The sequence below is a fragment of the Nematolebias whitei genome, chromosome 4, assembly GCF_014905685.2.
Source record: "Nematolebias whitei isolate Nwh7 chromosome 4, NemWhi1, whole genome shotgun sequence".
Taxonomy (NCBI): Eukaryota; Metazoa; Chordata; class Actinopteri; order Cyprinodontiformes; family Rivulidae; genus Nematolebias; species Nematolebias whitei.
Genome location: NC_056501.1, coordinates 52,416,994 through 52,433,927, shown reverse-complemented (window position 1 = coordinate 52,433,927; position 16,934 = coordinate 52,416,994). Strand labels below are relative to the sequence as shown.

The 16,934-nt window shown below is 44.6% G+C and overlaps 1 protein-coding gene across 1 annotated transcript in view; it reads right to left on the bottom strand.

The window, feature by feature from the left end:
* guf1 (GTP binding elongation factor GUF1) overlaps positions 1-16,934 on the bottom strand; it is a 147,485-nt gene that overhangs the window by 85,134 nt on the left and 45,417 nt on the right. The window contains exons 4-8 of the mRNA XM_037675438.1: positions 13,607-13,687; positions 13,442-13,519; positions 13,265-13,348; positions 13,120-13,184; positions 12,808-13,011 (exon numbers count right to left, since the gene is read on the bottom strand). Coding sequence (XP_037531366.1) covers positions 12,808-13,011; positions 13,120-13,184; positions 13,265-13,348; positions 13,442-13,519; positions 13,607-13,687 — 512 coding nt within the window. The remainder of the gene's footprint in view (positions 1-12,807; positions 13,012-13,119; positions 13,185-13,264; positions 13,349-13,441; positions 13,520-13,606; positions 13,688-16,934) is intronic.

Below are 16,934 nucleotides of genomic sequence, written 5' to 3'. Positions count from 1 at the left end.
GGCGTAGATCGGATGATGTATCACTGAGATATAACTGTTGGAATAATGTAGGGGGCGCACTTGAGTCAAATGTTAAAGAACAATACTAATGTGTCTATAAGTGCTCAATAATCACGCACAATAAATCTGGCATATATTGGATGATATTTCACTGCGATAAAACTGTTCGAATAATCTAGGGGGCACAATCTAGTCAAAAGTTAAAAACAATACCAATGTGTCTAGAAGTGTTCACTAATCAAGCACCTAAAATCTGGTTCAGATCAGATGATATATCACTGAGATATAAGTATTGAAATAATCTAGGGGGCGCACTCGAGTCAAATGTTAAATAACAACACAAATGTATACAGAAGTGCTCACTGATCACGCACCAAAAATCAGGTGCAGATCGGATAATATATCATTGAGATATAACAGTTTGAATAATCTAGGGGGTGCACTTGAGTCAAATGTTCAACAACAATACCAATGTGTCTAGAAATGCTCACAGATGACACACCAAAAATCTGGTCCTGACAGGATGATGTATCGTTGAGATCTAACTGTTGGAATAATCTAGGGGGCTCACTTGAGTCTAATGTTAAAGAACAATACCAATGTGTCTACAAGTGCTCACTGATCAGGCACAAAAAATCTGGTACTTATTGGATAATGTATCAATGAGATATAATTGTTGGAATAATATAGGGGGCGCACTAGTGTCATATGTTAAACAACAATATCAATGTGTATAGAAGTGCTCACTGATCATGCACAATAAATCTTGTGCAGATCGAATGATGTATCACTGAGATGTAACTGTAAGAAAAATCTAGGTGGCGCTGTGGAGGCTATTGGCCACTTATCATGGATACCTGTTCAAGGGGTGTATAATGATTGATCATAGTGATTTTGGTGCACCTCGGCTGAAATCTGTGTATTTTAGAGCAAAACGTATTGCAACGGCGTTACTTCTTGATTCGCCACGCCCACATCCACCATCAAAAACGGTTTGTGCTTTAAATCAAGTCAGACCATCTTCGCTGACTTCTAACAAAAGATCATCCTGATTAGGTCAATGGTGTCAAAGAGGGAGCATTCCAAGTAAAATAAGAGACTTCCTGTACTTAGGGGGCGGGCCTTTGATGACGTCAAAATATGACGACAGTGGATCGTCGGACATCTAACAGGGATGAGTCATGCCAAGTTTGGTGCATTTAGGTCTTTCAATGTGAAAGTTATAGCGTTTGGAAATTTATGGCATGAAGTGCAAATTTGAGGCCTGGCCATGCCTCTTTAACATAAACAAAAACACAAGCTATTGATAACTATTACTCCCCAATGTGTTAAGGGCATCCATCCATCCATTATCTTTACCTGCTTCTTCCATTTTGGGTCACGGGGGTCGCTAGTGCCCATGTCCAGCAATCACTGTGCGAGGGGCGGGGTACCCCCTGGACGGGTCGCAAATTAATCACAGGGACACATAGAGACAAACGAGACAAACAACCATTCACTCTCTCACTCACACCTAGGGACAATTTAGAGTTACCAATCAGCCTAACATGCATGTTTTTGGTTTGTGGGAAAAAAACGGAGTACCCAGAGAAAACCCACGCATGCACGGAGAGAACATGCAAACTGCACCCAGAAAGGCCCCTGGACCGGGGTTTGAATCAAGGACCTGCTCGCTGAGAGGCAGCAGCTCTACCAGTTGCGACACCGTGCTGCCCGTGTTAATGGCATATTAAACAAATTTGGACAATCACGCAAAATCCCTAGGATGAGTTAGTTAAAATTCGCCATTAGAAACATCCTAAAATGACCCTTTGACCCAAAATGGCAGACTTCCTGTTGGTTTTGGACCAGGGCTCCAAGGCACTTTTTCATAGGTCCTGAGACGATACAGATGTTCGCCGAGTTTTAGAATTATCAGTCAAAAAATGGCTTGGGGCTGAGATTTTAAAATATTCTAGGGGGCGCTGTGGAGGCTATTGGGCAGTTATCATGGCTTCCTGTTCAAGATGTGGATAATGATCTATCATACTGATTTTGGTGCACCTCGGTTCAAATCTGTGGAATTTAGAGCCAAACGTATGGAGACAATGTTACGTCTTACTTTGCCATGTCGCGACGCCCACATACTCCACCCCAAACTGTCAGTGTTGGAAAGCAAGTTACACCAACATGTCTTCGGTCACTGGACACACTATCATGCTGATCAGGTGACAGGGGTCAGATAGGGATCGTTCAAGGTAAAACTTTAAACTTCCTGTTGTCAGTGGGCCTGTCTTAAGTGAGGTCATGATTTGACCATTCAGTCTTGCAGGGGACCGGATGTGGATCAATCACTGAAGGTTTGATGTTTCTGACAGTTTTCATGTAGGAGCTATTAGCGTTTCGTTTTTCATGGCGAGATGTCAAACTTTGAAGTCTGGCCCCGCCCATTCAGCATGCACAAAAATGCACCTTTTTGATAACTTTTTGTCCCCCATGCCTTTTGACCAAAATAGCAAAGTTTGAAACCAATTGAGTGAAATCCCTAGGAAGAGTTTGTTCAAATGCGAAGGCTGTAAACCGCCAAAAAGGTGAGAAAATTGGGACGACATTCCAAAATGGCTGCCTTCCTGTTTATCATACAATGTTGGTGCCAGAGGGTTTTCTGTGCATCTTGGGAAATTGGACAAGTGCTCCAAATTTCATGTTTCTACGACAAACTAAGGTTAATGCGGAGGGTATTTCAAAATATTCTAGTTGGCGCACTGGAGCCGTTTCTGTTGCGATTTTTGCCACGCCCCTAAAATACGTAAATTTTTATCAGTCCTGATGTGTCCGCCAAATTTGGTAACTTTTGGGATATGTTAAGGCCCCCAAAAGGCCAATTCATTTGATGGAAAAAATTGCAACTCGGGCCTGAACAGAGCGATAACAATAGGCCTTCGCAGCGCTTTGCTGCTCGGGCCTAATAAAAGTGCTCACAAAGGTTCCCTTTTGGGTTAAACTTTTCAAGTCGATAAAGTCTACCTTCTTACGTGAATTCATGGGTTTTACACAATTAAGGCATCATTAAAATGATCTAGGTTTTTTCAAAATGGAAAAGTTGTGTGTATAATGTTAAGTGCACCCCATAATTCAGCAAAGACTTTCTGAAACCTCTTTCAGCAGCACTAACTCAGTAATATTTTCTGTAGGACTCATCAGTCTCTTACAACAGTGGTTCCCAACCTCTTTTCCTCAAAGACCCCCCTTCTTACTTCCTAGCCAATCTGAGACCCCACAATCCCTCGTTACGTACTCCCCTCTCCCAAAAGACTCAATCAGATTAATCTCTTCATCAAATTGATAAAAGACTAAAATAAATATTATAATTAATATAATAAGTAATAGTAGTTAAATATAGAATAAAGTAAATTAAAAAAGAATAAAGTAAATAGTTACAGACTTATTTGTAAAAGGTACAAACTGGTAGTTGTGCAACAGAAATAATAACTACAAGAACACTGTTTTGAGAATTACTCACATAACTTTTCTTTAAAAACTAACAACAGAGTATCTTAAAATAAAATAAAAACAGTTTTGTGAAGATATCTTCCTGATCCTATAATGCAGCTGTTCCCTTTCGGTCAGTACACTCGGTACAACACAGTAGTATGGGGATTGCGCCCTCGCGAGGCCAACCTGAAGAAGTTTCTTTCAACATGCCTGTCAAGGCAAATGAGACTGCTGTATATACAGGAGGCCCTGCCCTCCTGGCCTATAAATATGCAGCATGGTCTCATTTCCCTAATCTTTTTGCACTTCACCTCGCTTTAACCTGATTGCAGGTCCCCTGTATGTGACTCAACTGTCCGACTGGAGGTGAGCTCGCTCCCTACCTAGGGCGTCACTACAAGGTTCTGATCCTGCTTACTGACTGTTTAGCCCAGCTAACGGTCATCTTTTCCGCTTGCTGTTTTTCTAGCCTGTTTAGCTTGCTAACTGGTCTGGGTCACTCTTCCCTGTTTAGCCTTGCTGCTAAGAAGGAAAAATATAGAACAGCACAGCTAACTTTCTGCCTGTTTAGCTTGCTAACGGGTAAAAATTTACTCTCCTTCTCTGTCGCTAACATGACGCCAGAAAAGAGCAAGAGAAAAATCAAAGCCTCTAACAAAGCTAGCAAGGCGAGAAACCCAGGTTCACGTTCGTGTCCAAGCGCATGTGGATTTTTTCTTTCGGAAGCGGACACCCACAAAGCTTGCCCGGTGTGTCTCAGCATGTTGCATGCTAAGGCGGCACTTGCTAACTCGGAGTCATGTGCGCATTGTAGCCGACTCCGAAAATCGACCCTGGAGAAGCGTGTGGAATTCCTGACAAAAACGTTAGGAAATTCAACCGCATCGAGAGACCCGCTGTTTTCTGAGGCTCTCGGACCAACCACAGAGCTAGAGTCCGATGAGATGGAGGACAGCACCACGGCATTGTCCTGGGGTGAGCAGATGGATAGGCTGCTTCCCATGGATGACACAGATGAAAACCAGGTCAAGTTCGACATGCAGAACTTGTTGCTGGCGGACGAGATCTCTCTGACAGGCTCAGGCGGCCTCTCTGAGGATGAAGCAGGTGCTGATGAGGAAGCAGAGGAGTTTTCACAAGAAACTGCAGTGGCACCTGTTGAAACAGATGGATCCACTCCAGCCCTGTTTGAGCTGTGCCGCAGAGCGGCCGAGTCTCTTAAGGTGCCATGGCCCACTCCCCACCTTGACAGATCCAGACAAGACTTGCTGGTAATTATTTTCTCCCGAAACAAAAGACCTCGGTGAGGCACAAATTACCTGTATTTCCGGATTTTTTGTTGGAACTCACACGGTCCTGGGCGTCCCCTAAGGCTCCGTTATCCCTGCCTTTCTCTCAGTTTTTGGACTTGGAGAACATAGAGCCAGCTGGTCTGTCGCACATCCCACCCATGGATGAAACGCTGGCAGCCCACTTGGCACCCAAGGCGAACACATCAGCCGGCAAACCCACCCTCCCCAGCAAACAGTGCCGGTTCTCAGCAACACAGCTGGAAAAAATCTACCGCGCACAGTGTCTCACTGCACGCACTCAATACGGCCTCGATGCTGCAGGCGTATCAGGCTGAAAAGCTGCAGGAGCTGCAGGAAGCTTTACAGTCAATGAGAAACATTGCAGAACCGCTGGACGAGGTCCGCAGGACATCAGATTTTATCCTCCGGCTGTCAGGCACCGCAGCTATTGCACTGGGAAAAAGCATGGCGGAAGCGGTTGTCGCTCAGCGACACTTGTGGCTCACTCTCACCAAGCTGCCAGAAAGCCAGCGCTCCATTTTTCTCTAGCAGGCCGTCGAACACACGGGACTGTTTGGAGAAGCTTTGGAAAAGATCCAGAACCGCTGCGATCAAAGAAGGAAGCAGGAGGAGGCTCTGCGTCTGGGCATGCCGAGACGTCATTACTCCCAGCCCAGGGACCCCAGTGGCCACAGGAGCATGCCTCCGCGACAACATTCTCTTCCTCGTCGCCCTGCACATAAAAGACCCTCACTGGAGACCGAACCGCGGGGGACATTCCCTGCTGATCAGCGAGGACGTCCACCACCCGGACAACCGGCATGGTCCAAACACCATTTTGTCCCGAGACAAGCGAAGGCGTCAAAATCTTCATCAGCAATGAGGGAGAGGAAACAGCAGTCAGCCTAGCTCTGCAGCTGTTTTCAGAACAATCAGAGCCTCTACACCCACAGGGAAAACGGAGAGCCTCTAGTCTGCGATGGAGTTCAAAAAACCCTGATTAAGCGGACAAAAATGTTTAGGGACTCATTTGTCATCCCTCTGTTTGTACAATAAAGAAAAAATGTCATCATCAAGCATCAAAATTAATAAAAGAATGTTGTGTTCACACTGTTTTGTCTCAAGATTCAGAAATAAAGGGCGATGTCGTCCCTTTTTTCACAAACCAAACTTCAAAACATAAAGGAGACCGAGCTCTGGCTGATGGAGTTAAACTCTCCTCCTTAAATCTGTGTCCAGCAGAGGGCATAGCAAGCCCCAAACGAACATGCCGTTCAGGCTCTCTTCAAACGGGAGGGCATGGCGCGCATGCGCACCATCGCAATGGATCAAGGGAACTGTAGTCCGAGGTTACAAATTGCAATTCAGCAAGCCTCCTGTACCGTTCAGAGGGACTGTAATGTCAAAAATACAGCCAGATCTCGCTCCAACCCTGAAAAAGGAGATTTGTTCACTCCTAGAAAAAGGAGCAATAAGAATTGTTCGCCCTCAGGATGCAAACAGCGGTTTTTACAGTCGCTATTTTGTAATTCCAAAAAAGGACAAGGGTCTCCGTCCAATATTGGATCTGAGACAGTTAAACAGGAGACTGAGATCATTCAAGTTCAGAATGCTGACTCTGCGCCAAGTAATGCAATCTGTGCGTCCCGGGGATTGGTTCACGTCAGTCGATTTGAAAGACGCTTACTTGAAAGACGAGAGCTTCAAATCTTTTTGTAAGATATTCCTGGAATATCTTACAAAAAGATTTGAAGCTCTCGACCTTGACCTCTCTAAGTGGCTTTAAGAAGCTGTTGGACTCCTGGCAGGGACCAATGCAGACATGTTCCTGTTTTTAGTTTTCTACATTCGCCTTAGAATCTAGCTGGGTTTTTTTTTGTGGTTTTTTTGTTACCTTTTCCTTTTAGCCATCCTATTTGTAAAAAAAAAAAAAAAAAAAAAAAAAAACAACAACTGTATTATGACTTTTTATAATTGTTTATTGTTGTTGCTGTTGTCCATTGTTGTCATCTTTCTTTGTTGAAATCAGGTCTCTCTTGTAAACGAGTCCTCGAGGCTCAATGGTATTTACCTGTCTAAATAAAGGTTGATTGATTTCACATATCAATCCTACCAAAACACAGAAAGTTTCTGTGTTTTGCATTTGAGAATACGGCATACGAATATCAGGTCCTGCCATTTGGACTGTCTCTGGCTCCTCGAGTATTTACAAAATGCCTCGAGGCAGCATTGACACCTATCAGGAGTCAAGGAGTCCGAACACTAGACTACCTGGACGATTTATTAATTTTAGCGGAATCCCCCCATCAAGCCAGAGCTCACACAGGTCTGCTGATGTAACACCTGCAGTCTCTGGGTTTTGTGATAAACAGAGAGAAAAGTCAGCTGGTCCCCAGTCAGAAGATCTGTTATCTGGGTCTCGAGTTGGATTCTGTAAGAAATTACGCATGATTATCCCAGAGGAGGATAACAGCATTCCATCAGTGTTTAGCTCTTTTTCAGCACAATCGTGTGTTAACGATCAAGCACTGCCAGCGCCTCTTAAGATTTATGGCCTCTATGATATCAGCAGTCCTGCTCGGTCTGCTACAGATGAGGAGGTTTCAACGCTGGGTCCACATGAAACAGAACCGAGCCCCCCCGCAGAAAAATCGGGTGAGGATCTCTCTATCCTGCCTGCAGGTGCTCATGCCTTGGAGAAACACAGCATTTCTCAACAGAGGGGTTCCCCTGGGTCGTATTTTATCTCGTGTGTTAGTCACGACAGACGCGTCAAAGTTCGGCTGGGGAGGAATATGCAAAAACAGACACACCAGCGGTGTTTGGTCTCGGAACCAGAGCCAACTACATATAAATCAGTTGGAGATGATGGCAGTTTTTCTCTCTTTAAAACATTTCAGCAAAATTGGGCTGATTTCACTTCAACATGTGTTGGTGCGCAGCGACAACAGCTGTGTAGTCGCTCACATAAACAGACAAGGAGGCACATGTTCACTGCCCCTCCTCCGCCTGACATACAAGCTGTTACTATGGTGCAGAACACGTCTGTTGTCACTCAGAGCAACTCACGTCCCGGGAGTGCTGAATCACGGAGCGGACACGCTCTCCAGAGGTGTCCCACTGGCGAGAGAATGGCACCTTCACCCGGAGGTGGTGCAACAGATTTGGGATCGCTTCGGCACGGCCGACGTAGATCTGTTCGCCTCCAGGGAAAACGTGCACTGTCCTATGTTTTTCTCCATACGGGACGCGAGCACGCCTCTCGGAGCAGACGCGCTGGCGCACAGCTGGCCAGCAAAGCGCCTTTACGCGATTCCACCGGTGGCGCTAATACAGCCCACTCTGGACCGCGTGCACAAAAAGGCTCTCATTCTGATCTTAGTAGCTCCCAGATGGACCAAGAAAGTCTGGTTTGCAGAAATAATGTCACTACTGGAAGGAGAACCACGGCACCTTGATGTGCGCAAAGATCTCTTAACTCAGGCTCACGGCCAAATTTGGCATCCCCACCCAGAAATCTGGAACTGTGGGTCTGGCCCCTGAGAGGGAGAAATTAATAGCCTCTGGTCATCCTAGTAATGTGGTGGACACTATCCAGTGTGCTAGAGTAGGCTCCACACAGACCTTATACACACTTAAATGGCGTATTTTCGATGTCTGGTGTCAGGAGAGAAACATTGTTTCATTCCTCAGCACCATAACAGATGTTCTCACATTCTTACAGGACTTGTTAGAGAAAGGTCGCTCTTTTTCTACAATCAAAGTCTATTTATCTGCTATTTCTGCTTGTCATAATGGATGGGAAGGAAAATCACCTGGCTCCCATCCTCTCGTGGTTCAGTTCATGAAAGGAGCGCTGCGTAAAAGGCCACCGCGCAGAACACTGGCACCACAGTGGGACCTGTTGCTAGTTTTAGATGCGCTGTGAGATTCACCTTTCGAACCCTTGGAGCAGATCAATATGAACATGTTGTCCTATAAAACAGCTCTTCTTCTGGCTCTGTGCTCAGCAAAACGTGTGAGTGACATCCACGCACTTTCGGTTCACCATTTGTGTACCCAATTTGCATATGATGGTTCCAAGGTGACGTTTCGCCCCAACCCGGCCTACGTCCCTAAAGTGCCATCTTTATCATATAAGAGCCTTTCTTTTGAACTGTCGGCTTTCCCACCGCCGCCTGTGTTAACTGCAGAGCAGAGGCGCATGAACGCTCTCTGCCCGGTGCGCGCGCTGCGCGTTTATATTGAACGGACAAAAAGCTGGCACAAAACTGATCAGCTGTTTGTGTGTTTTGCTAACCCCGTGGCAGGAAAAGCTCTGTCTAAACAACGTCTCTCTCACTGGGTTGTAGAGGCTATTTCTCGAGCCTATATCAGTAAGGGTAAACATGCACCCAGCAGCGTGCATGCGCACTCAACCAGAGGTATGGCCACTTCAAGGGCACTATTTAAAGGAATCCCAGTGGCAGACATATGCTCGGCCGCCAACTGGGCATCTCCTCATACATTCATAAAATTCTACAGTTTGGACATAACAACTCGTGACGTCACCCAGGCTGTCCTTTCAGCACAGGAGAGATGAGCATCCTCCCAGTTGTCAGGAATTTGTTGTCAAAGTTTTTTTTTCTGCATTTGCATTTTCGGGGCATGATGGTAGGTCCCCATACTACTGTGTTGTACCGAGTGTACCGACCGAAAGGGAACTGGAGGTTATGAATATAACCAATGTTCCCTGAGGGAGGGAAACGAGGTACAACACAAGTGAGCCCCTCTATGTTCCAGGAGCTCGGTAAAGTGCATGCAGATTAGGGAAATGAGACCATGCTGCATATTTATAGGCCAGGAGGGCGGGGCCTCCTGTATATGCAGCAGTCTCATTTGCCTTGACAGGCGTGTTGAAAGAAACTTCTTCAGGTTGGTCTCGCGAGGGCGCAATCCCCATACTACTGTGTTGTACCTCGTTTCCCTCCCTCAGGGAACATTGGTTATATTCATAAGCTCCAGATTTTTGCAGTTTTCAGCTATTTTATCTATTATGTCCTTGACATAATGACAATAAAGAAATGACAATAACTAATAATGAAATGACAATAAAGAGACTCTGACTCTGACAGTGTTAGAGAGCAGGACAGTTTTCATTTTATCCACTGCATGAGCCCGGTCACACATCAACTCTACAATTTTCAGGCAGGTTTCAGAAGGTTTTTCCAATATCGTGCAGGTTTTTAGCCTTAGTGATTTAAAAGTAAACACTCAAAAGATGCTTCTGTGGCTCTGTGCAAATCATCTACCTGCACTTTCAAAGGCTTTCTGATGTCAACTACTTGTTCCTGAAAGTATACCTGACTTTCACATCACCAATAGTAATGTCTGTTCTAAACTAGGGAAAATGTTGTCAGAAAAATGACTCCTCTGTGTTTTTACACATTTAAACATTCACACCTGCATGTGCTTATGTTTATGTTATATATTTAATAAAACCTGAGCTTATCCAAGAGCAACGATAACTCCCTGCTTCCTATTAAGCAGCCACGCTGTCAACTGACAGCTGGACGCTGAGTAATGACTTCATAACAAAGCGCTCTTAAAGTGACAGTACAGAATTTAGTTTTTAACATAATATGTTATTAAAAACTCTTCAGACATAACCAAAATGAAGGTTCTTCAGTGTTCCTCAGGATTTGATGAAATTTCAAACATCCATCCATCCATCCATCCATTATCTTTTACCCACTTCTTCCATTTTGGGTCACGGGGGTCGCCGGTGCCCATGTCCAGCAATCACTGTGCGAGGGGAGGGGGACACCCTGGACAGGTCTCCAGTCCATCACAGGGGGGACACATAGAGACAAACGAGACAAACAACCATTCACTCTCTCACTCACCTAGGGACAATTTAGAGTTACCAATCAGCCTAACATGCATGTTTTTGGTCTGTGGGAGGAAACCGGAGTACCTGGAGAAAACCCACGCATGCACGGAGAGAACATGCAAACTCCACCCAGAAAGGCCCCCGGACCGGGATTTGAACCGGGGACCTGCTCGCTGAGAAGCAGCAGCTCTACCAGTTGCTCCACCGTGCTGCCCAAATTTCAAACATTACAATTTAAAATAAAAGCATATTTTCTAAAGTTGTTACACAGACAATAAAATTACATTTTTACAACCTCGAAGCAGACATATTATGCGACCCCCATGTGCTCTCTAGCGCCCCCCCCCCCCCCCATGGGGGTTGGGCCCCCCAGGTTGAGAACCACTGTCTTACAAGATTATGGAAAGATTTTGGCCCACTCTTTTTTAATACACTGCTTTAGTTCACTGAGGTTTGCAGACATTTGTTTCTGCATAGCTCTATAAGGTTCCACCACAAAATTACAGACTGAGGTTATGGACTTTGGGCTGGACCATTACAATGCCTTGATTTCTCGTTTTGAGATGTTTTGTTGTAGGAATGAGGTTTTTGTTCTGATCAACTGTGTTTGTTTTCGTCAAATACATAATGGCTAAACATCTCACTTTTGGTCTTATCTGTCCAAATAACATTGTTCCAGAAGTTTTTGTGGTTCTTTCAGATGACACTTTGCAAACCTTAGTCATGTTGCCATGTTTGTTTAAGATAGAAGAGGCTGACATGGCAGATCCAGTGTGTTTGTACACCTGACGTAAAATTGGAAGAATTTTAGAACCTGGAAAAGCCAGGGGCCTCATGTACTTATAAAAGGTGCGTATGCACAAAAAGTTGCGTACACCATGTTCCACTCACTCATTGGGATGCATCAAAACAAATGTTGCATGAAAGTGTGCACAGACTTTTGACGTTGTAAAAATGTGCGTACCGCAGTGGCAGCTGTGGTGCTGCTGTGAAGGCCATCAGCAAAAGTAGAATTGGGAGGGAGAGTATTTTTGCATTTATGAGGACACACAATGAAGCCTGGTATATTACCTTATTTAAAGTGCCAGGACTAATTTGGTTAGGAAATCTGTGCTGAACTGGCCCAAGTATTACAGAGGGAAACTTGGAGAAATGGTGTCGGTGCTGCTTCAAGTCCAGCATGCTGAGGTAAATTACAACCGGAAACTTTCAGAGGGAGCCCGACAGGTCAGGAATTTCAGTTGTCCCTGAGTTCTGCCATGCCAGCAGTATGGGACAGCCTCATCCACATGATGCTCAGATATATCAAATTCTCCTACATTGAGGCTGAAACACTCCACTGACGTGCAGTAACTTGCTTCTTGGCATCAACTGGCAGCCTCACAGGAAGAAGGTCTTGCGTTCAGTCCCTGGTTGGACCTGGGGTCTTTCTGTGTGGAGTTTGCATGTTCTTCTCATGCTTGCTTGGGTTTTCTCTGGGTACTCCGGTTTCCTCCCACAGAACAAAAACATGCATGTTAGTCTGCCTTCAGGTCCAGGCCTCCCTTGCAAAAGAGATCTGTGATCTCAGTTGGGTTTGCCTGGTTAAATAAAAGTTATTAAATAAATACATGTTTAATAAATAAGCGTCTAAGTTCTACCAAGCTCCTGAGTGCCTCTGTGTTAACAGTAATTCTTTTATAGATCCAATTTCACCAGTGTATGGGATCACAATGATGACAATACATAACACATTATTATTATTATTATATTTTTATATTAAAATGGAGGTGTATAATGTGTGGTTAGTTCCACGTTCATTGGAATTTATATTCTTTCATGATAATTATAATTTAGTTTTTTTATGTAAGCACTTTTCATATTTTGTTCCTACGCCAACTTTCAGTCCGAAAACTGTACACTCTTTAAAACATGAGGCCCCTGATCTATTTCAAAATGTCGCAGTGTGTAAAACACTGAAAAAGGGTGTCCAGAGGATCGTCCAGAGGACTTTACTCAACCTTGACTGATTAACCTGAATTACTGAGTATGAATCAGGACTGGAAAAGGGTGATTATCCCCCATGGCTGTAGATACTGTAATACTAACTTGCAATGAGTTACTTTGTGAGTTCTCCTAGTTCCAGATTAAAGACACAAAAAGAAAATAAATGGCAGATGCCAATCGTACAGTTTCTGTGTTGGCTGCTCATCTGGTCGCAGAAGACCCAGCTCGTTGACCTCGTAGGTTTTGTCGAGATGTGCCGACCTGATCTTGTCCCCTTTATTGACCCAACCTCCAAACACAGCAATGTTGGCCACCACTCCTCTGTAGTGGTCAAAATTGGAGTCAAAAACTAAGGCTTTAAATGGGTCATTGATGCTCCCCACAGGCCTGCAGGAAACAAAACACATCTTTTAAACATCAGTTGTAATAAAAAATAAATACTATTTTTAAAAATAAACACTCTACATGAGAATTTAACAATGTGAGCAATCTTACGGAGGAACTCTGTCTATAACTGCTTGAAGAACCTTTTCAACATTCGTTCCCAGTTTTGCTGAAATCTTAAAAATTAAAATTAAAACTTTTTTGGGGAAGTGTCTTACACTGACCTAAAAAGAAGCTTGTTTGTGCCTCATCTTACCTTGATACACTCCTCTTTTGGAATATCAAACGCTTTTTCAATCTGTGACGCCACTCGCTCTGGATCAGCATTTTTCAAATCAATCTGCAGGAGAAATTTTAAAAATCACCTGCCTCATAAAGTAAAATGGTGGAATGTCCCATGGAATTGGTCCAACAGCAGAAAGTCTTCAAGTACCTTATTAATCACAGGTATTATTGTCAGCTGGGCTTCAAAAGCCAAGTAGAAATTAGCAACAGTTTGTGCTTGAATTCCCTTGGGAGGACAACAAAATATCAACAAAATTATTAACATGTAACAATTCTCAATATTTCACACACATAAAAAACAAACAATCATCACCTGGTTGGCATCAACAATCAACAGAGCACCCTGACAGGCAGAGAGCGAACGAGACACTTCATAACTGAAGTCAACATGACCCTGAGGAGAAGGAAAATAACTTCATGTGAACAGAGTTAACAAATGTGCATGAACACTTCTGTTAAATACCCCCCCCCCCCACACACACACACACAAAGGTATCTAAAATAACTTAAAACTGACAAAAGCAATACAAAAAACAAGAGTACTGTATACGTCACGATAAACCCAAAGACAAACTGTCATACATTAATCTATAGCTTTTGACATCATCCAGTCAGATTTGTTCCACCTCAAACTTGTCCTAAACGTCGACAAAACCAAAGGATGCTGTTTTCAAAGAGGAAGTTGGTCCCAGTGGTTCTTCCTCTGATTTTATCCTCGAATCATGTCCCAATTGATTTTGTCGACTTCTATAAATATTTGGGTATCTTGGTTGACTCACATCTCTCTTTTAAGCTCCATGTGGAAAATCTAGTAAAGAAACTGAAAGTTAAACTGGGTTTCTTTTTCAGAAACAGATCCTGTCTAACTCTGAATGTTAGGAAACACCTTGTATCTGTGACTTTCTTTCCCTCCATTGATTACAGTGACATTATTTACATGAATGCTCCTACAAGAACCTGCAGATGTTGGATGCAGCAGATGTTGGATGCTGCAGATGTTGGATGCTGTCTATCATGGTGCACTAAGATTCATAACTGGCTGTGATTATCGTACCCACCACTGCACCCAGTATTCACTGGTTTAACTGGACATCATTAACTTCACGTAGACTCTCCCACTGGTACATTTTCATGTTTAAATCACTTCTTGGTCTGCTGCCTTCATACATCTCCTCCTGTGTGAGTGCAGCTACGGCGTGCACTCTCAGGACATTATTACCTGCAGTGTTCCCTCAGTGAGGACTGAACTAGACAAAAGGACCTTCTCCTACTCCGCTCCTGTTTCCTGGAATATCTTGTAAAAAGATCTGAAGCTCTCGACCTTTGACCTTTCTAAGTGGCTTTAAGAATCTGTTGAGTTCCTTCCTGGGAAAAACCACTGCAGACATGATCCTGTTTTTAGTTTTCTACACCACCCTACAATCTAGCTGGTTTTTTTTGTTACTTTTCCTTTTAAATACCATTTTATTTTCACTTGTTAAAAAAAATTCTCAATTTGTATGCATCCTTTATGATTGCCTATTATTGTCTTAGTTGTTGACTGTTGTCATCGCTCTTTGTTAAAACCAGGTCTCTCTTGTAAATGAGTCCCCGAGGCTCAGTGGAATTAACATGTCTAAATAAAGGTTGCACAAAAAATAGCAGTGGCTGGACAAGCAAAGACCTTATATAACCTTTGACCTTGATTTGTGACCTTAAACTCAAAGTTGAGGTGATGCAATGATTATAACATAAAGTCTAGTGGTGGTACAAATGTGTGCTATATTTTGGTAAATGATCTTGACCAGATCTGAAGTTATGGGTGGGAGAAGCAAATAACTTGTTTTAACATTGACCTTGATATATGACCTTGAACTTGAAGCTGAAATGATGAAATGTACATAAGCAACACTCCGTCTAGTGATGATGCATATGTGTATGAAGTTTCATTAAATTAGCTTAAGTGCATCAGAAGTTACAGGCTGGACAAGAGAAAGATAATGGATGAGTAGAGATTTTTTGATGGAGGGGCGGCTGTGGCTGAGTGGTTGGAGCAGTCGTCCTCCAGTGCGAGAGTTGGGGGTTCGAACCCACCAGCAGTCACATGCTGAAGTGTCCCTGGGCAAGACCCCTCGTAGCTTCTGATGTGTGTCCCATCAGTGTATGAATGTGATAAATCTCTGATTAGTCTCTTTAGAATGATTTGTTCAATTAGCTTTGTAGAGATCTAGTAGAGTGCTGTATGAATGGGTCAATGAGGACACAGATTGTAGTGTAAAGAGCTTTGAGTATCTTGAAATAAGATAGAAAGGTGCTATATAAGTACAGTCCATTTATAATAACACCTTCGACAGGTGTATGATTGAATTCATTATTATTTGAGTCAATCTCTGCAATCGAGTGATTTCTGTAACTCTCTCGGACTTCTGCACCTGTCCACAAATATTCTGGTCCACTCCTCATAAGCAAACTGCTCCATCTGTCTCTGGTTTGAACGGTTCCTTCTTTAGATTACGTGTTTCAGCTCCTGTCACTGATGTTCAACAGGAACAGAGCTCAGACGCTTACCGGTACTTCAGAATATTCTAATGTGTGTTTAGCCATTCTTGGGCATTATCCTGTTTGATGACACATGATCGACTTTGTCATCGTCTCATCTGATCTGCGGCCACATGTCTTGGACACTCGGGTGAAGAGAGGGGCGGAGCTGTCAACTGATCACTACCTGGTGGTGAGTTGGCTCCGATGGTGGGGGAGGATGCCGGTCAGACCTGGTAGCCCCAAACGTATTGTGAGGGTTTGCTGGGAACGTCTGGCAGAGTCTCCTGTGAGACGGAGTTTCAACTCCCACCTCCGGGAGAACTTTGAACATGTTCCAAGGGAGGTGGGGGACATTGAGTCTGAGTGGACCATGTTTCGTGCCTCTATTGTCGAGGCGGCTTACCAGAGCTGCGGCCGCAAGGTTGTCGGTGCCTGTCGCGGCGGCAACCCTCGAACCCGATGGTGGACACCGTCGGTGAGGGATGCTGTCAGGCTGAAGAAGGAGTCCTATCGGGCCTTTTTGGCCTGTGGGACCCCGGAAGCAGCTGATGGGTACCGGCAGTCCAAGCGACATGCGGCTCGGGTGGTTGCTGAGGCAAAAACTCGGGCATGGGAGGAGTTCGGAGAGGCCATGGAGAACGACTTCCGCACGGCTTCGAGACGTTTCTGGTCCACCATCCGGCGTCTCAGGGGGGGGAAGCGGTATGCCACCAACACTGTTTATAGTGGGAGTGGTGTGCTACTGACCTCAACTCGGGATGTTGTGGGTCGGTGGGCGGAATACTTTGAAGACCTCCTCAATCCCACCGGCACGTCTTCCACTGAGGAAGCGGAGCCTGGGGACTCTGGGTCGGGCCCTCCAATCTCTGGTGCTGAGGTCACCGAGGTGGTTAAAAAGCTCCTCGGTGGCAGGGCCCCAGGGGTGGATGAGATCCGCCCAGAGTTCCTTAAGGCTCTGGATGTTGTAGGGTTGTGTTGGCTTACGCGACTCTGCAATGTTGCGTGGACATCGGGGGAAGTTCCCCTGGATTGGCAGACCGGGGTGGTGGTCCCCCTATTCAAAAAGGGGGACCGTAGAGTGTGTTCCAACTACAGGGGAATCACGCTCTTAAGCCTCCCTG